The following is a 26,235-nucleotide window of genomic DNA, read 5'->3' as shown; positions in this document are numbered from 1 at the left end:
GGGATCACATGGCCTGCCCCCGGGGTCCCGCTGATTGCCAAGGAGATCACACGGCCAGCCTGTGCCCGGGCTCCCCCTCACCCCAGTTGCTGCAGGAATCATGAGGCCACAGGACAGCCGGGCTTTCTGATGGCCGCCTTTGCCCGCCCCCATCTCTTGCCTGCCTCCTGGGTTTCCGATCACCATTTTTCCATTCTTCCCCTTTCACCTCCCATCATTGCAGGATATGCAAATTAGCCGCCATCTTTGTTGGCGGTTAACCACCATCTTGGCTGACAGTTAATTTGCATATCACCCTGATTAGCCAATGGGAAGGGTAGCGGTCGTACGCTAATTACCATGTTTCTCTTTTATTAGATAGGATAAGGCTAATATGCAGAGTGTCCCCTTGGGAGTTCAACTGGGAGACTGGGATTTCGATTGCTTGCTATGACGTGCACTGACCACCAGGGAGTGGCATGAAACAAAGGAAGGCCCCGGCTGTCAGCCAGAAGGCTCTGATTGGCCCTGATTGCCAGCTAGGCCTAGGGACCCTACCTGTGCACGAATTTTGTGCACTGAGCCTCTAGTACATCAATAATTGAGAGTACTATAAAAATTATTTGAGACTGGCCTCAGATCCAGACTTGACCTTGAACAAGTTATTTATTTTCTTTGCCTTAGCTTCTTCATCACTGAACTATGTAGGATTCTTATACATATTTCTAAAGGTCATTGTGAGAATTGATTCAATAAATTTTGGCTGAACTTTGCTGTATGCTAAATAATGTTTGAAATATTAGGGACACATTAGTGAACAACATCTACAAAACTAAATTAAAATTCCTGCCCACATGGAGCTTACATTGCAGTAGAATAAAGTTAAATCATGTTAGATGCTGAGAAGAGTACCAAGCACATAGTAAAGTCTTAATACATTTTAGGTATGTTATTATTCATCCACTTGAATGAATGGCTTATTCTAAGGCAGCGGTTCTCAACCTGTGGGTCGCAACCCCTTTGGCGGTCGAACGACCCTTTCACAGGGGTCGCCTAAGACCATCCTGCATATCAGATATTTACATTACAATTCATAGCAGTAGCAAAATTACAGTTATGAAGTAGCAATGAAAATAGTTTTATAGTTGGGGGTCACAACATGAGGAACTGTTTTAAAGGGCCAGAAGGTTGAGAACCACTGTTCTAAGGTATGATTCGGAAGGAAAAGAGGTTCTTTGTACCTAATCAAGTACCCCAAATCCTCACATTATGTCAATTGGGTTAAGACAGTGGAGGGCCCAGTGAATATCGATATCTTGTAGAGACAAATTCCTATCAAGCATCTATACAAATAAAAGGGTAATATGCTAATTAGGGCAGACATCTTCTGGACATCCATCTGGATGTCCATCCAGACAAAGCCACAGTGGCTGCGAGGCCCAGGACTCAGGCAACTATGGGCTCAGGCAGCTGTGAGCCCCGGCAGCTGTGAGGCCTGGGGCTCACGGAAGCCGTGGGCTCACAACAGTCCTGGGTTCAGGCAGCCATGAGCCCTGGTGGCTGCAAAGCATGAGGCTCATGGAAGCCGTTGGCTCAGGCAGCTGCGAGGCCCGGGGATCAGGCAGCCATGGGCTCACAACATTTGTGGGTTCAGGCAGCCATGAGCCCCAGCGGCTGCGAGGCCCGGAGCTCAGGCCTCACAGCCACCGTGGCCGGCAGTGGCAGCAGCAGCAGTGTGATGGGGGTGGCGCCTTCCCCTGATCAGCCTGGTCTCCTCCCACAGAGTGAGGCCAAAATGCGGCTTAGGCCGTAGTGAGTGGGCCTATACTGTCCGTAGGACATGCCCTTAGGGCTCCTGGACTGGGAGAGGAGGCAGGCCAGGCTGAGGGACCCCGCAGTGCATGAATTTTTATGCACTGAGTCTCTAGTTCATAATAAGATAACTTGAAAGTATTTAGACTCTATGCTTAATGAAGGTCCAGATCTTAAGTGTTATGTTTATCACTAGTGGCCCAGTGCACGAATTCATGCACATTGAAAGGAAATTAATTAGAAGAAATATTTTAATATCACTATTTACCCTTTCTCTATAACAGAAGTGTCAACCAAATTCATGATCAAGAATGACAGATTGAAACACACACATGTGATTGGCGCCAGCAAGAGCTTTATATGTATCGCGTATGCAGGAGTCAACTTAGCCTTTTATATATATAAACTTGCTTAATTAGACCTGATTTGTGATTTAGCTAAACTTTTCCCAGCCCAGTGAAGCATCCCAACTTCTCTTTCAGGTGATTGTCAGCAACACAGCAATAAATATCAACATGAAGCAGATTATTATTATAGATCATGCAGGGAGAACAAAGGGTAAAATATTTTACTGTAGCAGTGTTTGACTATATTCTGCGCAGTGAGAAAACCTGAAGTCATTTTCAAATTCCACCATTTCTTACTTCTTTTCAGTCGTGTCAAATTTCTAAGTTTTCTAAATCTCCATTTTCTGGCTAATGAAAAGAAAATAGGATTCCACCGAGTCTCCTATCTACCTAATCCAGGACTTCTGTGAGGATCAAATGAGATGAGGCTCAGGAAAACACTTCCCAGACATTTGGTTACAGTGTAAAATGTTTTTACCTGGCTATGAAGCAAGTTGTGTTTCTGGGCTGAAGAAACTGCAAGGCTAGTCATTGCTAGGGAGTGGAAGCCAGGTGTTGCTACTTGACGTCATTACTCAGATGGAGAGAAGGACACTTAGCATATTAGCTACTTATAGATAGATTGGATTCATAGCCTTTAGCATGGAGCTTGATAATCAGTAGAGATTCAGCAAATATTTGTTCAGGAATTAATTTGATACTCACCTAATTTTGAAGATAAAGGTGAAGATAGGAAGCTGGGGATAGGAGACTGCTGAAGACAAGGAAAATGTCTGAGGCAAATTTGTGTTTCACAATTTCCCCTAGAACTGGTGGTAATTTGACATCAATAAGAAGCATAAGACATATCTGCTTCAGAAAAAGAAATCACTTTGGGTTAAGGTAAAAGTAGAATACTGCCCTGGGCCAATGTGGTTCAGTTGGTTGCATGGTCCAGTGTACTGAAAGTTGGTTAGTGGTTTGATTCCCAGTCAGGGCACATGTCTGGGTTGAGGGCTCTGTCCCCGATAGGAGGCATGCAAGAGACAGCTGATAGATGTTGCATTTTCACATCAATATTTCTCTCTCTACCTCTCCCTTCTTCTGTCTCTAAAATCAATAAAAAATACTTTTTTTAAAAAAGAAGAAGATTTACATAATTATTTGGACAATCAGGACATTTGAAAATACCTGAATTACCTACAGGCAATATATAATTCTAATTAATGAAAATTAAAACAATTCTGAAGTGTTTTCCCCCTTGTTTAGAAGAGTTTTGCTTTGAACTTAATTTTGTATATAGATAGAGATAGGTAGAATTGCCCAACAAAGGTTATTATGTTAACTATGAGGGAATAAAAATGAAAATAAATTGTGACCGTATGGAGCTAACCACATTCTCATTGCACATTCCCATTGCAGCCGAGCTAATATTTTCATATGGGCAAATTTTTGCTCATATGCCCTGTCTAAGCAGAAGGGCCTAAGCCATTAATTCAGGGAGTTGTTCCATAACTACTGTTTTCTATTCATATTAGCATAAAGTAATAATCATAAAGGAGACATTTACTGAAAGCCTCTGCCTTTTTTTTTTTAATCTCCAGTGTTCAGACTGCATCACAGTGCTTCTGATACAAACGACAAAAACCGAGTTAAAAGCAGATTAAAGAAGTTTATTACCCGAAGACCTTCCCTGAAAACTCTGCAAGAAAAAGGACTTATTAAAGGTACAAGACATCTTATACTTTTTACGGTAACAGTGATAAATGAATGTGCCTCTGTGACCATAGCTATTCAGCTCTAAAGGAATATTAGGATTTTTTATTCTTTTTAGGTTGCTTATTGGATGTTCTGCTCTATAGGAGAGAAAAGATAATTGTCCAGAAAAATAATCCTGAGAAATTAAAGGGTGCATCATAGGATTATTACAAGAAATACCTAGTTTTGCCCTCAGATCTGAGCTCTGTGCCAGGAATAGAGAAGAGATATCTTAGTGGCCCATCAGAATGACTCCATGTCTCCTTGTGTCTGAACAATTCCAGTTTATACCCATCATCCCAGTATGCTTAGGAACACATCCTTTTCCACTCATAAACATGTCCTGATTTGATAATAATGTATGTGATCATCCTAGTCATTGTCTGAAGTAAATTCTAGGAAGAAGTGTTAGGAAGGAAATCCAAGACAAATGAGTATCATGAAAATTTGGGGATTTGAGAACTGGAAGCTGAGAGCGCAAACTAAACTTAAATTAGCAGGTACTTCTGCAAATATATCTAAAGTAAATAATAAGAGATCCTGGCACAATATAGCCACCAGAATAGAAAAAGATAAACTCTGGCATTACCCTAATTGGAATTCAGACCTTGGTTCTAGCACTCATTTGTAATGACATTGGACAAGTTATGATCTCTCTGACCACAATTATCTCATCTTTTAAATGGGAATACTTACACCCATCATTGACAGAAGTATTGAGAGAAATAAATGAGATAATTCATGTAAAACATTTAACAATTTCTGGAATATAAGTATTCAATTAATATTCACTGCTATTAAAGTTATTATTTATTACTTTTTTATTAGTTAGCATGCCAGATGGATGGAAGGATGAATGGATAGATTGAACCAGGGATATAGAGATCTGTAACTGGAAATTAACTTAGAGATCACAAAGCAAAAATATGTTATTTTCCTGACCAAGGAAACATATGTGCCAAGTCCATTATTCCCCCTGTTTTTCAGATTTTCTAACTGATGAATATATTTTAAAGTTAAATATTTTTTTAAAACTGAAAATGGGCTAAAATAAACTCAGAACAAAGTTGAAAGACTTATAGAAGTCAAAAGATGATTTAATATACAATTTTTCTCAGGAAGAGGGCAAAGCAGATTTTCATATTTTAGCAATACTTAATATAATAATTATTTAAATAGTTCACAATTAGCTGTTTGACCTAACAATTTCAGTTTATTTTGAAACAAATGAACTTATCACAAAAATAATCTGTCATTTTGAACCAACCCAAGAAGGTGGAATTTTTGTGAAGCATGGACATAGGTATCACTAATAGAGTGGAGAATTCTTACAATGCAAGCATTTGGGGGTGGAAATATCACATATTTTGAATTGGCTCATCTCAAACTTTTACTCTGAAAAAGTGCCACAGACAATATTTGATCCTCTACAAATTCAATTATATCCTATATAATAAAACCCTAATATGCAAGTTGACCAAACAAAACAGTGTAAGATCTGTGGAATGACTGGTCGTTATGACTCGCACTGACCACCAGGGGCAGACACTCAACGCAGAAGCTGCCCCCTGGTGGTCACTGAGCTCCCACAGGGGGAGTGCTGCTCAGCTAGAAGCTCGGATCAAGGCTTGTGAGTGCAGTGGCAGTGGTGGGAGCCTCTCCTGCCTCCACTGCAGGCAGGTGGCAAGGAGGAGATGTCCTGGACTGTGAGGCTCCTGACTGCTAGAGATTGTCCAATTGCCGGCTTGGGCCAGATCCCGGGATCGGGCCCAAGCCGGCAGGCGGACATCCCCTGAGGGGTCCTGGACTGTGAGAGGGCACAGGCCAGGCTGAGGGACCCTCCCCCCAGTGCATGAATTTCATGAACCAGGCCTCTAATATAATATTAGACCTACTATCTTTATTTCTACCTTAGAATTCATCCCATAGATTATCATTTTCTTTTCTTTTTTAAATATATTTTTATTGATTGCAGAGCTGAAGGGAGATGGAGAGAGAGAAAGAAATATTGATAATGAGAGAAAATCATTGATTGGCTGCCTCCTGCACAACCCCCACTAGGGATGGAGCCCCCAACCCCAGCATGTACCCTGACCCGGAATTGAACCATGACCTCCTGATTCATAGGTTGATGCTCAACCACTTAGACATGCTGCCTGGGCCCCATAGATTATCATTTTTTTACATAGGATTCAGTTGCGGGTTACCTGCCATCTTGAAAAAAAATCAAATAAAACCAGATTATTAGCCCAAACAATCACAATCTGACATAAAGTCTAAATTTTTCATGACTCTGGAAATATGAAAAGTCTTTTAATTCAGTGGCAGGGTCTGGCCCAATCAAAATGCTAAGGAATTAATAACTATGGTGCTCTAGGATTGGTCTCGGAAAGCACCAGAGATGCTGGATGCCTAATGCAGCCTTCATGCTGATGCAATGGAACCCCTGAGTACACTCTGCTGTGTACATTTCCTATATTCCAGCCCCATTAAGTTTTCACCATCACTGACCAATGAGTCAGTATTCATTAGTAGGGCTATGGAAAATCTTTGTGAAATTCTGATTTGATAAGCTGCCATTGTTGTCTCCAGTGGAATTTTCTTCCAAATACAGATCATTATGCAAATATAGTCACTTCTTGGGATTGTTTCAGTTTTACTGTGAATTTTTTAAAGGCTTTTACTGCGATTTTTTTTAACTGAGTAAAAAGTATTAAACCAATTTTTAAAGCTATAGGCCCAGTATAATTTAATACTTTAAGTTTATATTTTTAGCATACCTAAGGAAAAGACTTAGAAAAGGTCTCAGAGGTTTTGAAGGGCTATAAAAATTATATAAAATAAATGATTAATGGTTAAATAGTTAATTTCTCCAAGTAAAATGACTTAACTCTTTCAAGGAAAATTATTTAGAAAAAGCAAAAATGGCTTTTTAAATTGTTCTGTAGTGCATTTGCCCAAAGATTATGGATCAAATTCTTTAAACTGTCTAAATGTCCAGACCGGAATACAGGCCTTTTTTATCAAGGTTCAGGAAAGCTGTGTGAGGTAGTTGGGGTCTTACAGTGTGCTTGCTGCTTCCTGGGAGGGGCTTTGCAGGGTCACAGACACTTTCCACAGTGGTTCATCTTTCATGCCATGTTACCAACAGGTTGAGAGGCCTGAGCTTTGAATTCAGCCAGTCTTTATGGAGCACCCCCTTAGAGTCAGGAAGGGCCGTGCTTTATTGACTTTATAATGCCCAGTATAAATGTGAAAAAAGAATTGTCCCCATATCATATGGTCCAAACTTAGTCAAAAACCTTTCTTCAAAACGTTTTTTGTACTCAGGGACTCCTGGCCAATATGTGATTTCATTGGCTCTAGTATAGATCTGGAGTTACTTGATGTGGCTGAATTTTCTAGTTTTTTAATATGAGTAATGAGAAGGGCACACTGTGATGCCAAAAAGGGGCCCAAAGATAATTCTGAATGACCACCCAATGGAGAGAAATCTTCATAATTCAGGTGGGTGCAGCAATCACTGTCCCATTGCAGTGGTAGCTTCTGAAAAGCCTTCCATTTCTCCAACTGCTTTCACATTTGGCAAGGGGGGTGGGTGAGGGGGGAGATGGTGAGTGCTTTTATTTTATTTTATTTTTTTAACTTTTTTGTTGAAAGTATTACAAATGTTCCCCCTTTTTTCCCCCTTGGATCCTCTCCACCCTGTTCTGGCCCCCTCCCCAGGCCTTCCCCCTCACTAATGTCTGTACATGGGCTATGTATATATGCATATAAATTCTTTGTTTAATCTCTTCTTATCCGCCGCCCCCCCCTTCTGAAATACATTAGTCTGTTGCATGTTTCAATGTCTCTGGATCTGTTTTGTTCATCAGTTATTTTCTTCATTAGATTCCACATATAAGTGAGGTCATGTGATATGCATTTATTGCATTAAATACCTCATTGGAAATAAAACTTGAATCAATTTAATACATAAATTATTGAATTGAGAGGGTACATTTTAGGGTGGTAGGTATGTGTGTACAGATCCTCTACTTGCTTTTAGAACTGAAGTAATAACTTTAGCATCAGCCAAACTACTTTATGTAATCTTTCAAATAACAGCATTGACATCCAAGAACAGAAAACACCTGGCAACACACTTTTTAGAAAAGATAACAATTGCTTGGGGTTTTTTTTAGGAGCAAGTAGTATTTCCTTATATCAAATGATAGAGAGAATTGTATGTTTAGAAAGTAGTTTCTTTCACTGAATATGGGCAAAACCATACTGGATAATGTTAGTAGAAATTGAAAGCAATGCTGGACTAATTCTATTTTTTAGTTTGATATATTGTTTGATTGTGAATTTCTCATAGAAACTTTTTCTCCCAGAGTTTAATTTTTTTCTTGCTTTCAGGGCCTTTACATTATTAAGGGTTTGTTTAATTATCTCAATTAAACAGTCTATATAAATTCTAGTCTAGAAATGTCTGCCTTGTCCCCCAGAATATCCTTCCACCTTCTTACACCAAGTTGCTTTGGTTGCTTTTCAGTCTTCACCTTTGTCACCCTGTGACTTCCTTTCACTGATTTTTCTGAGTTGTATTCACTGGCTTCTGAATCCCATGCCTTGTCTTTATTGTTTTAAATTCTTTTATTGCTATGTAACAACTTCAGTAGCTCATTTAGAAAACATGAGACCTTGACTGTCTAAACATATCTTCAGAATCCCCATGTACTTGATCAATAGTTTAGTTTGGCATAAAATTCCATTGCCTTTAGAATACAGAGTTGCAGATTCCATTTCTTATTTTTGTTACTTTGACTTTCTTTTTCTTTCAGCATCATTGGGGTTTTTGTCTTTATTATTAGAGATTCTATAATCAAGATGATGTGCAAAGTTGGCAGAATTTTAAAATTTTATTATGCTTAGCATTCAACTTGAAGAATTGTGCTTCTCTTCAGCTTTGGAATTTTTTCTCTTTATTATTATGTTGATAAGTTTATTCCATTAAATTTTTCTTGCCTTAGGAATATTCAAGACATGAGTATCAGATCATCAGTTGATTTTTCACATATTCTGAAATAATTCTCAATTTTATCCTCCTGTCTTTTTATGAATTCATTTTTAACTTTGAAAATGTATTTCCATTGTTTTGGATGCATTCCTTATTTTCTGTTTTTTGTTTGTTTGTTTGTTTTGTTTTATTTGCACATTCACATGCCACAAGGGCAAAAGCTTTGTTGACCAATCTACCCCCATAACTAACAGTGAGGATAGTACTTTGCACTTCATATATATATTAATTAAGTGGGAAAACAGAAAATAGGTTATATATTTTGAATTTATTTAAATGAGATAGGTAAATTTTTTGTCACTTTGAAATTTGTTTTTTATTTTATTTTATTTTTTTAGTTTAAAATGGTCTTTCCAGTTCTTTGAATCATCATTTTCACATAGGTTCCTTTCTTTTACATATTTGTCTAATTTTGTTTTCATCACATTAGTGACTTAACTCAAATATCTGATGGGCAATGGTTGCCCATTCTTATTATATAACTAGAGGCCAGGTGCACAAAAATTTGTGCACTCGGGGGGGGGTTCCTCAGCCAGGCCTGTGCCCTCTCGCAGTCTGGGACCCCTCGGGAGATGACCACCTGCTGGCTTAGGCCTGCTCCCTGGGGGATTGGGCCTAAGCTGGCAGTCAGACATCCCTCTGGCAGCTCGGGAGCCCTCGGTGGATGTCCACTTGCCAGCGGGGAGCAGGCCTAAGCTGCAGTCGGACATTGTTAGCATTGCTGAGGAGGCAGGAGAGGCTCCCACCACCACCGCTGTACTGGCAGCCATCAGCCTGGCTTGTGGCTGAGCAGAGCTCCCCCTGTGGGAGCACACTGACCACCAGGGGGCAGCTCCTGCATTGAGCATCTGCCCCCTGGTGGTCAGTGTGTGTCATAGTGACCAGTCATTCCCAGTCATTCTGCTGTTAGGGTCAATTTGCATATTACCTTTTTATTATATAGGAGTGCCTGGCCAACCTGGGTGAGGGGCTGATGGCTGTTTGCAGGCTGGCCACAACCCCCAGCCACCCAGGCTCCTAGTGGAGGCTGGCTGGAAGCAGGTATCTGGGATTTATTTGTCTTCTATAATTGAAACTTTGTTGCCATGTGCGGAGCTCAGGGCAGGCAGGAAGCTTGGCTACCTTCATCGCCCAAGCAAGCAAGCCTCCTGCTAGCTCCAGCTCCGTGGCTGCCAGCCGCCATCTTGGTTAGTTAATTTGCATATAGTCGCTCTGATTGGCTGGTGGGCGTGGCTTGGGGTTTAGCGAAGGTACGGTCAATTAGCATCTTTGTCTTTTATTAGTGTAGATGAGGCTGTACAAAGATTAGCTAAAGCTTTGTCTATATGGATAGAATTTGTCAGTGATATGCTTTTGCTGTAGGGTGATCTGTAGGGAGTCACATCTGCCTCAAGCATCACATATTTCCAAACGATGTAGAATGACATATACTCTTGATTAACTGAATCCATCTTTATAAATTTTTAATGATTATAGAAATTTTTCAACTTTTATTTTGCAATTAAGGAAATTGAGTTTATTTGAAAGCATAGCAGCTTTAGAATTTGACTAAGCTAGGTTTAAATCTGGATTCTGCCATTTACCAGCTATATAACTTAATATTTGGTTATTAACTTTTTCATTGATGACATTTACATCATAAAATTTAAGTGAAATGATATATGGAAAGAACCTTGCACAGTGCCCAGCTTATCATGACGGTTCAGCAACTTCTTGTCTTCTTCCCATTCTTCCTTCATCCCTTCTTTCTCTCCTTCCACCTTTCCCTTCTTTTCATCTCTCTTCCCTTTCTTTATTTCCCTCTTCTTTCTTTTGCTACTTAGATTTATAGAGCATATTATGGCCATGATGCCACCAGAGAACCATTTTCCCAAGTAGCTCTTTAAAGATTGAGAAATTAATCCAGACAAGCGTCAAGGGAAGGCAGCAGTAACTCTCTTACTTTAAGGAAAGTATACACATAATTTGCACTTGACTCATATTTATATTTTTGGTAATTTTTATCATGGACTCTTTATACATAAATAAGCATGAGCTCATTTTATTTCCTAACTATACCCACTTACAGAGTGCCATCTAATTGTTGGGACATTTACCTAGTAAGTAATTACCCACACAGACAACTAATTGTTTAAGGTTTCTGTTATAAGAGGAAATAATGTCTTTGAAATTATAGTGCTTTTGTAAAATATATCAATTATATTGAGAAGTAAAGAAATATTTGCCATTCAAACTGTAGATACAAGTTATCAGCCCTACACTTTCAACAGCCATGTTTATGGATAGCAAAATGATTAAGAGGAAATAATTTTTTAAAATAATTTGTTAGAACTTATATATGACAGAGCAACTGACCTGTCACATTATTAATTCATGCAAAAAATATATGAGCAATACTGCAATACACCTTTGAATACAGCTATGCTCCAACTTTGCCACTTGATCATTGTTAGTCTGAGAATAATTGTATTTGAATTTATATATTGGGGCATGGGTCTGTCATTGCTTGGTCCGGAAATACTCTCACAACTTCCACAATATGCACGAATGTGCCCAAAAATATCTTGTAAATCTTCTTTTCTTTAAACTTTTTTATGATTCATAATTGAACTGTGATCCTTACAAGTGAGCTATGTCATGATTTAATATTAGCCAAAATTAATAGCCAACCTTAAGCTTCTTTATCTTGGCCTGTAAGCTTCCTGGTTCGCTTGCATTTATAGTTCCCAGGCACTTTCTGTAATTTAAAGGCTCTTGGGAGCAAATGTGTTGGTAATAGAGTACCAACCACATAGCTAGCTTTTGCTCAATAATAACACACAGGTCACCATGAGAGATGGCAAATGTTGAGAAAAAGGTGCACCTGGATAGCAGGTTAAGCCCATGGATTTTAAAAGCCTGTTATCCAGGGAGGAAATGATCCAGGTCTTATGAGATATTGAGAGGAGAATAGCTTTAGAGCAACAAGAGAAAAATGAGGTCCAGAAATGGGAGTGAATTACGTAAGGGGCGAAAGAATAAGCCAGAATAAAAAATCGGTTTCCTTGTGGTTCGAGAACTTACTTTTTTATGCAGAGAGAACATTTTACACAGGCATTAGTTAGAATTTAATATTATTTGAGATAGTGACTTATAACTACTTGATTTTTAGTATCTATAAAAATAATTTCCTGGTATAACCTACTATATTGTGTGTATTTGCAAATAGCAATAGTAACAATAATTTTCCTTATTCCTTCTTTTAAATTATAGTTCTTGCCCTTTGAGTCAAGTTCTCAAGATCTTTCTCCTTTTTTAACTAAAAGAAAATACTGAATAATACATGGCTTTCATCCTAAAACTGACTGGATGGTGTGTATAGCCATGCTAAATGCTGGGAATATAGGATGGACATGACCCAATTGATTCTGAACCAGGATATTGGCTTTTTTTTATTTTTTTGCCAATGACCTCTGAAACCCATATTAAATTTTGCTCTGGTGGTAGATGCTGGTTTTATTCATTTCATGGACTATCTGTCCTTAAAAGATTTCCCAGAGTTGTGGCATACCCTACATAGTTAGTGTAATTCTGGTGCCAGTTGAAGATATTGTCTTTAACTAAGCCCTGCAGTTTCAGGACTGACAAGTTTTTATATAATAACAAGAAATAGAGCATGAACACCAGTAAGGAAACAGCAACAGGTAAAGACAGGTTTGCTTCAGAACATAAATCTATATCATGCTTTAAGCATACCCTGTGCTTAAAGTCAAGGTGTGTGGATGTAGATCAGTGGTTCCCAAACTTATTTGGCCTACCGCCCCCTTTCCAGAAAAAATATTACTCAGCCCCTGGAAATTAATTTTTTTTAAATTTTAATAGCAGTTACTCTTCGCTCCCAAATGCACCTGTGGCCATCACCGCCCCCCCTGGATCACTGCAACGCCCACCGGGGGCCGGTAGCGCCCACTTTGGGAATCACTGTTGTAGATTGTAGAAAAGTACAAAACATTCCCTTCCATCCCTGGCATTGCCCCAGTCAAGATTTATATGCTGTCAGAGGCATATCCTCAACCAGTTGCAGATGACCCAAAGTCAGGCTAACGTGATATTTCCTTCTTGTGTCAGGAGGCTGCTGCCCTCTGGAGAGGTGGCCTATGACCCTTTCAATCCTCTAATCACATCCTAAATCTTCCTTCTGTGAAACCACCTGAAGAGAAGAAAGAGATACAGGGCTCTCATCAGTGTTCACAGGAATCCTCCTTTTTAAAGGTTAAACATTTGTTCTTGATACCCTACTGTTCTCCAGCAGGTCTTCTCCTACTACATAGTTCCCTGGTGACACCTAAACGCAGCTTCAGAGGCAATGGAAGCTTCTTTAGCTTAGTTCTCCTTAGCATTTCAGGGCCCCTGTAGACCCTGTGAACTGTATCCGAAGCCAGTGCTGGCTCTTCACTTTCTTCTGTGCAGTTTTGATCACTCCATGGCTTACACAAAAGTGCTAGCTGATGATTTCACTTTGTGGTAAGATGGATAATGGAAGGGGAGGAAAACAGAATTGCATCCTGACCTGAGCTTGGTAATTGGAACAAATGTATGAATAAATGTTTCCTCTGTGATGAGAAGAGTTGAATTTTTATAGCACTTGAGAAAAGAGGACCGGCTTCTTCCTTACTTCTGCTATGATTGAGGTTGGAGAGTCCACATTCTGTATACACTGAATATGTCTTAGTGACAGTCCATATCAGAGCTCTCACATTATCCTACCTCCTATCTCCTATCTCCTCATCAGGGTCCACACTCAGCAGATGTGAGGACTGCGACAAGCACAATAAATATTAATATCGACAATTAATTTTGACATAGCCTAAGATTAAAATATTGCTCTTTTATTTCCTTTAGCATCACTGACAGTTTGGCTCACATGTATGTCTATCATAAATCAATTCTACTTCACAAATTCCAAAGATAAAGAAAACAAATTTTGTTCAATATAAAAAAAAATCATCCCCTTTTGACTTGTTATTTTACCTGATTAGTGACATTGAAATGTAACCAGCCTCTGCAAAATTTAGTCATCAGAGCAATAGCTCCTTGTTGCATAAGTGCTAGACTAGCATTTTCTATTTTTCTCTGTGGGAAGGAGGCAAGAGGCCATTTCACAATTTGGATAATCATAATTGGTGGCCTGTCAGTGTTAGTCAAATTGCAGAGTGAAGAGGTAGAGCTCCCAACTTCTCTTTGAAATGGACTATATTGCTCTAAGTGTGTTTTATCAAAGCATGTTCTGGGGCAACAGATCTGAAAACATAAACTTTATGTAGCATTATTCTTCCTTAGATATTTCCCTTTAATATGTTCTTTCTTTTTGAAGATAAAATAAAAGTACATAAAAGAGTTCTGGGAATAGGCAGCTATATGTCATAAACACCCTTCACTCCCCTGGCCCAGGGCCCCCAGCCCCCGAAATTTGGAAATGATTTGATTGAAGTGATGACTGCCTTGATCTTGTTGGAATGCTCCTCCTTCTTCATTGTCTTCTTCTCGCTCTGGGAGGCAACAACCCTGTTGTGGAGTCATTCGGGGAGGGAAAGAGGTATTTCAAGCAACCATGTTTTCCAAACACAAAATTGAGACACATGGCCTGACAGTGACATAATATTTGAAATAGGGACTGTGCTCAGAGATCTGGAACATATGGTTGAAAGGGTTTTCTTATAAAAAGCAACTATTAAGATAGTTTCTAGATTCTTAGTCACAAAAGGCGCATTCCTCCATCCCTTTTATTTGCATTTAAAATATTACCCACAAATCAGAAGACTGACCAGTTTCCCCTCAAACACGTTGCTTTGCCGGCGCTAGAAGCACCCTGTTGACTAGAAAGTTAAAGGCACAGCCATCAAGGAAGCAATGCAAACCAGACTGCCAAACATATTATGAATATATGGCTCTTCTTAAAAATGCTAGTTGGTTTTTCATACTGGAGTATTGACTAACTGTCTGTGTTTGATGTATGGTTTACCAGCCTGATGCCGACTTATGGTTAGAGCTTAACTTGTTAGTTCTGCTTTTGCAGCCAATTCAGAATAACTACAGATGCCTCGAGATATTAAAATTGACTGCTCAAATGGACTCAGTGTGGGGGTTTCATTGGTTTTAAATTGATAACAGCTGAAAGAGTGAATGATTAAAGTGTACATGGCATAGGACACAGCTCTTTCATAGGAATTCTTGTGAGCAAATTCCCTTCGTGTGGGAATTTTTTCTTTCTTTTTATATCACAGTTATTTCTAAGCATTCTTGGGTTAAAATTTTAAATTGCACAGGAACATTCAGGAGCCTTCAGATAAAATAATTCCTGAGAAACTGAGATACATTTTGATGAAGTGGGTTTCTATTCTGTGGGGAACATTTAAAGTTAAGTAGCATTCCATAAGGTGCTAATTGTGTCTATTTCCCAGGCATTTGAGTTAAATAAGCTGTATAGGAAGCATAAACTGTCAGAATAGAAGGGTTGGAGTGTTGTGTACATCTCTTTCTTCAATTCACAAAAAACTAAAGCTCCAAAGTACCTTATCACAGATAAGTCAAACAGCCTCTGCTTTGCTTTCTGATTCTCCTGGGAACTGTTATTTATTTTCATTATTTAAAAAGTTGATCTGAGTGCTTTCTTCTTACACAGAAAAAAAAAACACAAAAGAGAATTAACACAACTTTTTTCCCTCTTCCTCAAATCAGCAACATGTATAAAAAAGGTTTTATGAAAATGTACTTTCACAGTTTAATTGTAGCTTAGGGGGAAAGCCCAGTAAAGAATTCAGAGAAATTTAAAGAGGTTTACAAGAAAGAAATATCTGTTTACACACTCACTCTTCAACTTACATTTTCCCTAGAGTTCAATGCCCTTACTATCCAATACTGTGATCTAACTCCATTCTCTTTTCAATTGTTTCTAGTATTTTACCTTTGATATTCCATGAAAAAATACTAGAAGTACTTTATATAGCTTATAGAGAACCTCAATCTATAATAATAAAATTAGGTTAGAGTTTATTGAAGAAATATAAAGCTAAATATTATGTACCCATTTCACATATTAACTTTTAAATGAAAAACTAAAACATTGTGCCCAACTAGCATATATCAAACATGTAGCAAATAGCAGCTGTTAATTACAATTAGTGGAATAAGAGATTTAGATGTTTGACAATAACCTTGATTGGTGCACACAAATACATATATATGTTCAGATAGGTAAGATAGTCAAATTATGAAGAATGCTCTAATTATGAAACAAAATAAGTCACGTGTATTTCACCAGTATTTATAAGAAAATATGTTACATATTTACTGCTCAATTTTTGCCCCAAATTATAACCTGTGTAGCTGAACTAAGTCTTAAAATTACCTAACTTTGTGCCTTCCTGAGCTGCATGCAGCCGTTGAATCATGCATTGTGTTGAGATGGATAACTGGTGCAGATAACCATGTCAGAGGCTGCCTCAAGGATTGACATTTTCATAAGATCTATTTCCCTTAGAAATGTGAGAGCACAAGAGAAAAATTTTCATTCTCTTTCAACAGTTGTTGAGCTCCAATTTTTTAATGATGTTCTTATCTACCCATATTAGACAGGAGGGAGATTGTAGAGGAGATGTCATCCAAGTTAAACACATGTGAGGGTCATTAACTTGAATATATCACTCCTAACTTGCCCCTTTGAACTTGGAACTCAAACTCATAGGAGGAAAAGAAAAGATGGAGGCAGGAGCTGACTGGCCTCAGTTAACCTCACAGTGAAAGAATCTATCATGCAACCAGAGGCTGAGGAATAAGAAAGCAGATGGTCTGCAAATATCTTGAGGACATCTAAATATCTTCATATTCCAAATAATCTAAATTTCAGACAAGCTTTTACTCCCCCAGACTCCTTCATCATTTGTACCACCAACATACATTTATTTCCTGAACAGTAAAATACTGTGTTTACATCTTTTGTGACTCCACATTTTAAACGCATCGGGGCCTTGAGCATGTTACAGTTTTTCCATCTTAAAAAAATAATTAGCACAGGAGCACATTCAATATTATGTAAGGAATTTGACAAGACCTCACTTAATATTTTTTTAGAAACAATTAACATGTCAAAAGAGGAAGTGAGAGCTCATTTTGGTTATAAATCTGTTTACATAATTACCAGTTGAAGAAGTCAAACATTTTAGGGAGGAGGAAAAAAGCAAGGTTAGGCCCTCTCTTCATCATTGAATTTCCAATGATGTCAAATTCTCTAGCATGTTTCCTTTATTCATATACACATACTTGCCTTGAGGCCCCTTTAATCAGAAAGATAGAAGATTTGTTGTATGAGTGAATAATCTTGAAGAAAGGTGATATTGTCAGAAATACACTGTCAATCATATGACAAGAGACAATTACATCTGTGTCTGAGCTTATGTTTAACTCAAGATGCCGCAGTAATATGGAGAAAATGTTCCAAGGGAGGCTATGTAGTGTAAGAATACATATGCAGTGCCATGTACCAGAGCACTGCATCAGTAGATATGCCTGTCTCATGCTGTAGCATGGAGGACAGAATGGACAGCAGAAGCCCTGGTCAGGGAGCAGTGGCCTCAGAAGGGACTGGTGGACAGGAAGTGGATAGTGGGGGGAAAAGGAACTACAACCTTGATCCAGGACCAGAAGATAGAGAATAAATAGCCCATTGGAGATAGTTTGGGTGGTGGATGTCATATCTGAGGAATTGTGGAGATGGTAGTAAATACTTTTGGGTAAAATTTTAGTGGAAAACACTTTCCTGTGATAACCCCAAACCATCTGTTCCTACAATCCGTTATTATAATCTGAGCACCACCACAAGCCTAGAGGAAGCTTCTGTCTCCCAGATGCAATTCTCCAAGTCAAGAGTCTGAGAAGCTGCTGTGGGTTTGTGTTGAGCTGCAGTTTCACATACGGAACTGGATAATGGACACTCATCTGAGATCTGCTACAAGGAGTCTGTACTTACCACTTTGGCACACCATCTGGAGGCTAGAAATGGTCTAGGCAGCCTCTGCAAAAGAAGGGTCCCAGTCTGTTGCCCCAATTATTTCCAGCCTAGAATCCTAGGCTCACAAAACATGTCATAAGAAATACAGCTCATTCTTGAGAAAAAGAGATACTCGAACACAAAACTGTACTTAGTTTTATATCTTGGTTAAATATATAAAGGATGTTTGAAATAATTAGACATATGAAAGACTATTTGCCACATTGGGTCTGGGTCCACATGGTGTGAAGTGAAAAGGTGGTGGTGAAAAGCTCCCCTGTGCTATTTGAAAGAGCTGTATGTGTTGTATTTTACTCAGGCCTACAGTGTATTGCAGTTGTTTAGCCATGAAGATCACCGAGTGTTGAAGTAGATTTGAAGTCTAGTCTTGGCTCTGCTACTTACTTGTTTGTGAATTTGGGCAAGGGAATGAAATTTCTGCCTTACTTTCTAGGTATTATAGGACTGTTGATACTATACCAAGATCAACTAGTATAGTAAATTGTAACTATTAATTCTTATACACTACTTCTAATTCTACTCTTACTATGACATGGCATATTGCAAATGCTCCTTCTCCTGAAGGCAGAGTAGACCTTCTGAAAACTGCAAAAACAGATAATTATGGTGAGATTTCTGTGACAATGCATTACTAAAGCCAACATTTTGAGCATTCTGTGTGCCTAGCACAGTGCTTGTTGCATTGCACATGCTATCCAATAATAAGGATGCAGAAGTGTGTTTGCATTTCTTTATACTTCAATTGTTATTCATATTGCCTGCTCGTACATATTCTTTAAATAACTATGCTCTAAGAAGGTACAAAATTCCATAAAGTAAAATCCCCCAAGTAAGGAGCAAGGGAAATAAATGTACAACAAATATGACATAATATAGCAAATGTCTAATGTCTTAAGGGGCATTCAGGCCACAGATTACAAGTGGGAAAACTCTGGGAAACCCTTATGATCTTTAAACTGAGTCTTGACTTAAATATTTGAACATGTGAGAAATGGGTGAGATGTTCAAGGTGCACAGTTATGGCAAAGCAGGGGGGAACTGTGTCGTGAACAAAATGCAGAGGGCTTGATGAGAGTGCCTCTGGCAGATGTTTTGCATAGTGCCAGGATAAGGAGTTTTTACTTGATTTTAGAGGCAATTTCATGATTCACTCAGTACCCATTATTTTTATTAATTTGACGAGCGTTTATGGAGGATCTACCATCTGACAAGTGATAGGCCAGACACTGGGCCCACAAAGATGTGTAAGATGTAACTCCTTTCAAAATGAGATACTCTAGCACTGCTTAGAAAGAAATAGTCAAAAAAACACTTCCAAATCCTGAAAACTTTGCTTCACTGTAGCAGACCAATGGGAAGATAAATGGAGTTAATGCTTATCCTTAATTCTAGCTCACCTCAACAGCCCATGGATGTGAAAGAAATAACCCTGACATAAAACACAAGTATCACAAGTCATGGCTCCCACTTGTATTTCTGGCAGCCCCTGGAATGTACTGCATATGAAGAGGACTGCCTGCCTCATGTTCATCTCCTTTATAGTGCATTGCCTCTAAACTGACCTAGGAAGACACCTCACCATAGCCATGCAGCCAGTGTCTCCCGAGAGATGGCTGCCTCACTGCCTAGGTGCAGTCCAGGAGCTTCTGAACTTACAAAATGTTCCAGGTGCCAAGCAATGCTCCCATCCCTCTGGTTCCCGCTGCATTTCTCCATCCACTCTGTTGCCAGAGCAGATGGGAAGACTGCCCTTCTCCCCAGCCACCTGCATGTTAATTTAGGGCCTAAAGCAACAGCTCTTAGGCTCTGAATCTGACAAAGTGAGAAAAGAGTTTCTTTTCATTCTGTCTGAGGCTCTTTCCTCAACAGAAGTCATATCTACTCCCTGGGACTTAATCTAGGACATATGTACCATTTTGCAATCTCTCAGAATCCTCTCTGGTCTCCATAAGCTCATAATTTATCTTAAATCGCACTGTGTTTTGTTTTGTTGTTGTTTTTTCACCAACTAATATTGATGCTTTCAATTAGAAATCTGGGTGGTGAATGTCATTCTGCCAATTTGGTAGGCAGACCCAACTGAGATACTGCATTCCATCTTTATATGCGACCATCCCCAGCAACGTAAGTCCTGCTAGTGGGAAAAGTAATGTAAGTGAAGAGTGTGCAATAAACACAGGAAATGTGCAATATGCACAGTGCATCTCACAGTTAGATACTACTTATTCAGTTCTGTGGGCAGCTTTGGGACAGGATAAGGTGTTTTAGAAATGTTATTGCATAGTCACTTTCTACGATAAGGGCCTAAAATAGAGAAACACACAGTGTATTTGACTGGAGGCCCAAAAGAGACAAAATGTTTTTGAAAATGTGTGCAGTATGACCTCCCAATTTGGGTTCGTAACCCCTTCTCTCCAATTACATTCTTGGAAATGTTTTTCAATTTCTTTGCATGGAATAACCAGTGGACCACATTGTTCAGAGCAGCCCACAGGAATGAGCCAGCCTGCACAGAGCTCATACCACACCTCCACGGAGCTAGCTGACACTTCCACAGAACCACATGCTTCCCCAGCTCTTAATATGGTTTATTATAAAATCCTTTACCTGCCTCAAAGCACTTTTCATCAAAGCCGCTTTTAAGCTGAAGCTGAGGACTAAAGAATGCCTTTAACAGAATCCTGAAATAGCTTTTAACCCGAGGCTGAGAAGAGAAAGTGCTTTTAACCTAAAGTGCTTTCCTCTTAGGTACTTCAGTGTGTGCCTAGCACTCAGCATTAGTGGCTATGAGAACACCCTTAAGACCCAAATGAAAGAGACTCCATTATAGATATTCAAGGCTGTTATATTAATATATTACAAGTAATATTTGAAATCATTAAGCCATTTTACTCCAACTAAATTTGAATCTTTTCTTATTGAACTATGCATTCATGCAAATAAATTGAAATCTTACCACCTGGGATACTCACAAATCTATGCTGCTATTAGGAAAAGTACCTTGTTCTTTCCTGGATTTTACTTAAATTTGAAGTGAGTCAAAATCCCCCCCCCTCCACCCTAAAACAATCTTTCAACTTTTATCAATCACTGAATGACATTTCCAGCTTTAGTCCATACTCATTGAGCTAAAAGGGTAAATTAAATTATTCAGAATTAATTCAATCAATTATCTGAATAAATTGTATATATCAAGCTTTCTCTTTACACTTGTCACTCAAACAGAAATAAAGGTACTGATTTCATAGTAGTTTTAATCCCCCAGTGAAGTGCCTACTAAGTCAAGTAAGTAGGGAACCTAATCGGTAAGTTTTAACTTCAGATAATTTCAGTAAGTTATGTGATTGAACCATTACAGTAAGTTATGTGATTGAAGATATATTTTAAGAATATAAAGTGCACACAAATATGGGATAAGGTAGCAGAATTTGACATCTTTGAATGTTATCCCTCCTGCCTTTTTTTTAGTTCCCTCTGTAATTCTAATGAAAGGAAGACGGGCAACTGAAAAGCAGAAAATATTGTCAACTGAAACTCTAAATAATCAGTCTTTGCTAAATCAAATTTGGTCATGTTAATCATCCAAAATGCACTGATGCAAACTAAACTGAAACATATTGTTCTCATACTTGAGTGATCATGGAGCAATCTTTAGATATACTAATCACTTTTTTTATACATTGTTTTCATTCATTCATTCACTTATGCATTCATTTGGCAACAAAAAGGGAATGAAATAGAATTTAAAAAAATAAAAGAAATTACATTTATCTTGTTCTACTTTATAAAGTTTTCATCACAATGAATATTATTTTTTAACTTTCTGTACCTAAAAACTTATTCATGTCTACTCTTCCAGCTCAAAGTTACCGGCTCCATGAATTCATCCCTGTCTTCCTCATCCTGAATTAGTCCTCTCTTCTCTTTATCCTCAAAGTATAATTTTATTATTTCATTATTTTAATATCTTCTAACTGGACTGTGAGCTATATCTGGTAGACCAGAGACCATCTTAGCTCTACTTCCTGAGATGTTACCTGGAAAGAGGTAGAACGGAATGGAAGCAGGGCATGAAATCTTTCAGTGGTTTTAGAATGACTATTTATTTACAATATCTTTTTCCTCTTTGTAAACTCAGTGGGGACTACTTGGTGGAGTATGCTCCACTCAGTATCTTCACACTGTTGGGCTTCTCTTATGTTAAGTCCTTCAAGTTCTCTTCTCTTCCTCCTTCTTAGACTGCTGGGCACTATTCAAATATTCCAGGGTTGAAATAGTCCAGCCCTGAGGCTTTAAATTGCATTTGTAGGTTTTCCAAACTTAAACTGTCAGCTTCAAGCTTTAGACATGCAATTCAAGTGTCCATTTGACATTTCCTTGGATGTTTGGTAGACATCTCACATCTACCCAGAGCCACCCTTGAGTCCCCAGCTCCCACAGGTTCTCTGCCTCAGAAAACATCACTGCCATTTGTCAGCTGGAGTCACCCTCCATTCTGCACAGTCTCCTCTACTCTTATCAGAAAATCCCACCTTAAAAACATATTACAAATTCAACCCCTTTTAGTCATTTCCTTTGTCAGTGCTCTTATCTAAGTACTATCATCTCTCCCTGAAATATTTTACCAGCCCCCAAACTGACCTCCCTATTTCTTTTCCAAATATAGTCTCTACATAGCAATTAAAAGGGTCATTTAAAAACATAAATCACATTATGTCACTCCCCTGCTCAATGATCTCCAATTACTTAGAATAAAATTATACTATAATAATATCTAATGTCCTTGCTGACCTGTAGGGTGTTACCTACTTTGACCCCAGGCTATCCTTTCTGTTTCATCCTCAGTCATAGATTTTTTAAGTATTAAATTTATTGGGGTGACATTGGTTAATAGGATCAGATAGATTTCAAGTGTCCATTTCCATGATACAAAATCTGTATATCCCACTGTGTGCCCACCACCACAGGGATCGGGCCTAAACTGGCAGTCAGACATCCCTCTCTCTGGCAGTCAGACATCCCAATCCAGGACTGCTGGCTCCCAACCGTTCGCCTGCCTGCCAGCCTGATTGCTCCCTCACTGCTGCCCTGCCAGCCCGATCACCCCTAACTGCTCTCTCCTGCAGGCCTGGTCACCCCCAATGCCCTCCCCTGCAGGCCTGTTTGACCCCAACTGCCCTCCCCTGCTGGTCATCTTGCAGCGGCCATCTTGTGACCACATGGGCACAGCCATCTTGTGACCACATGGGGGTGGCCATCTTGTGCAAGGGTGTGGTGGTCAATTTGCATATTACCTCTTTATTATATAGGATAGTGCCCATCACTATCTGACATTATCTTCTATGTCAATGTGTTTATGTGTTTGTTTTCTCCATTTACATATAGGCTTTGTGAAGACCTTTTGGTCTATTCATTATTCCATCCCCAGCAGACATTGAAAAATACTCAAGGATAGATAGATTGAATGGATAGATAAAAAAAAATGCATGAAATATTCACTTGGTCAAACCATTCTCTATACTGTTGTGATTCAGAGTATATACATGTGTGGGCAGTGTGTGAGTATATGTGTTTATTTGTGTGTTGTGCTGCTGGATAAGCAGAGGGAGGGGAAAGTGTGGGACCAAGTGGCTGCCTAGAATAGACACAGAAAAATCTTATGCTCATTGTTCCATTTGGGTTAATAAACTCTTCATTAAAGCTACAAGTTCGTTTCTGGCTGGTGGACTCACCAAAATGTCCATTATATTCATTGGGCCAAAACTGAGTTGAGTTCTATTTCCATGAGAGTTTAGGAGCTTAGGAAAAGGGGCCAAGGAGTACTTCGTGAAAGTATTTTTTGGGATTTAGGATGAAGTTGAGAATGGTGGAAACTGCTGGAAGCCTGAAATAGGAAGAAGGAGAAAAAATGGAAGGTGCTGAGGAAGAACTCTGCCATTCTGTCCAGGTGGCAGCTGGCCTGTCACTGACACTGGGTGGTTCTGGTGAAAGGATGCTCCTCCTGCAGCCAACTGTCCAACTTTGATTGGAAGCTGCAGCCTACCCTTGTCTGGGGAGATCCTCTCCACGGTTCAGGCACATCTCTTCCAGTCTTTCCAGAGTAGACTTCATCACTGTCCACCCGGAGCTTTAAAACGTTAGTTTAGATGAGACACAAAACATGAATAAACATGTGGAGGGAAACTATATACAGATGTGTATCTATTTAGAACTTCTATTTATTTATATTCCAAGCTACTTAAAAGTTAAAATAATTAAGCTTTTTCCTGTACTTGCCTCTTATGAGAAAAGAACTCACAAGTAAACCAGGCAATGAGAGAGATTTACTTCCTGTGTTTATTAGAGATTCAGCACATAATGAGCCCAATTTTTGAGACCTGTGTACCAAAAGAACAGTAGCTGATATGTTTAATCAATGCTCAAAGCACAGTAAGATGATGCAGTACCTTCTGAAGCACTTCTGAAGGTAGATTAAAATCAGCAGTGTTTTAGCATTAGTCATATTCTTCTGCATCCTAATTCAAAGGCATAAACCATCAGTAAACTATAGCACTTACTTAAATCACCCATTTCTTCAAAAATTCTCCATAAAGTTGTGGAATACTATCTGATTGATACTCATGGGAAATATTTCAAAGGAGAAAAGGTAAAGGTGGTGAGGACGGAAGTGGAAGAAACAAAGAAGAGTGAAAACAGGATTCCTGGATAGGTGGTCAACTCTCTAAAGGAGCACTGAATGTCACTTAGAGTTTCGAATCAAAGGATGAATTCAGTTAAACTGCTGAAATGATCCATGTTAAGAATATTATTTTTGCCCTCCAGTACCACTGCCCCTCTCTAATGGGAAATGATCTGCCCATGTGTAGCATCTGAAGGGAGAAAATTTCCAACTGAATGCTACCTTCTATGGAGGCTACAGTGCTATATATATTTTTTCTCATCTCAACTGATTTTTAAACTTAATCTCAATCAACTGGGCATCCTCTACTGGAACTTCAAATCTTAGCCATTGGATAAAATAGAAGTCATTGTGACAATGAAAGTAGCATCCTGACCCAGCTCTCAGAGTTACAAGACAATTGCTGTATTTATTGCTTCTTATTTTATGAATCTCCTAAGCACCTTGGATTTTAAACATCTCAAAGACTGTTCCCCAGACTTCGGTAATTTCTTTGACTAATTAATAAATTAATTTGAGTTCCCAGTAAATTATTTGAGCTTCCTTCCACCTCCCTCTCTTAATATCATTCAAATAAATTTATCTTTGCTTATGATGGCCACAGTTTTGTTTATTCTATTATAGTCAACAAAACATTCACAAATATACCTCATGACCAAAATAAGTGCCTGGTGTGTGTGTATGTGTGTGTGTGTGTGTGTGTGTGTGTTGTTTTAGATGCTTTTTTTTTCCTTTTTAAAATGCATTCAAGTAGTTGCCATGGCCCTCTGTCCTAAGAGCAGAATAACATCATTTTGAAAAGCATGTGGAGACTGTCTCCCTGGGTAAATGATGATAACACCGTCACATTATTTGAACATTTAACTGCTTCTATTGAGTACTTTTCCTCATAGTTTTGATTCATTTGGAATCTAACTGACAAAGATCCCATTACTGGGTGTTCTTTCTATAATTTGTCAAAAATATATAGCAGAGATGAGGGAGAATGAGGCTAATTTGTAATCTGGGAGACTTAACCTGGTTATGCTGATGAACTAACTAAATCGGTCAAAAGTTTGAGAGCTTAAAGATTAAAAACCACCATTTCCTAGTTAAACTCGAATTCATTATGTAAACAACATGATTTATAAGTACAGTCATGTAAAAGGTCTATTTGTTTTTCTCACCAAAAGATGATTTCAACAAAAAATTGCAGAAAATGGATTTTCTCCAACCAATGTGTTGTCTGCCACCCCTGGTATATGCGCTTGAAGCAGTATAGTAGAATGAAGATATAATGATCACACTAGCCAAGGCCATAGCATTTGAAGAACATTCCAAAAATATTGGCATCCCTAGCAAGAGGTGTTTGCTAAATACAAAGAGTTGTTAAGAGAGGAAGAAAGGATTACCAGTGAGCTACAGCTGGGAATATAGGTGGGGAGTCGGGAGCTCAGCGTTTTGGGACTGCTCCCTTTTTTGGAATACCATAAGGAAGGGGGGATGCAGAAATACTCCTTAATGTTATACCAGGACAATGGGCATGGACGTTTAGGGGGCAAATCTGGTTCATTTATGCTTAAGTCTCTCTGCC

At 38.8% G+C, this 26,235-nt stretch overlaps 1 protein-coding gene across 2 annotated transcripts in view; it reads left to right on the top strand.

Annotated features, from left to right (window-relative positions):
* ARHGAP15 (Rho GTPase activating protein 15) overlaps positions 1-26,235 on the top strand; it is a 662,894-nt gene that overhangs the window by 385,080 nt on the left and 251,579 nt on the right. For both annotated transcript variants that reach the window (XM_070423457.1, XM_070423458.1), the window contains exon 9: positions 3,722-3,844. In XM_070423457.1, the coding sequence (XP_070279558.1) occupies positions 3,722-3,844 (123 nt within the window). The remainder of the gene's footprint in view (positions 1-3,721; positions 3,845-26,235) is intronic.

This window comes from Myotis yumanensis, unplaced genomic scaffold, assembly GCF_028538775.1.
Source record: "Myotis yumanensis isolate MYYU_CA2020_CCGP unplaced genomic scaffold, mMyoYum1.0.hap1 SCAF_8, whole genome shotgun sequence".
Lineage (NCBI taxonomy): Eukaryota > Metazoa > Chordata > Mammalia > Chiroptera > Vespertilionidae > Myotis > Myotis yumanensis.
Note: the sequence above shows the minus strand (reverse complement) of the source record. Positions and strands in the feature narration are given on the sequence as shown.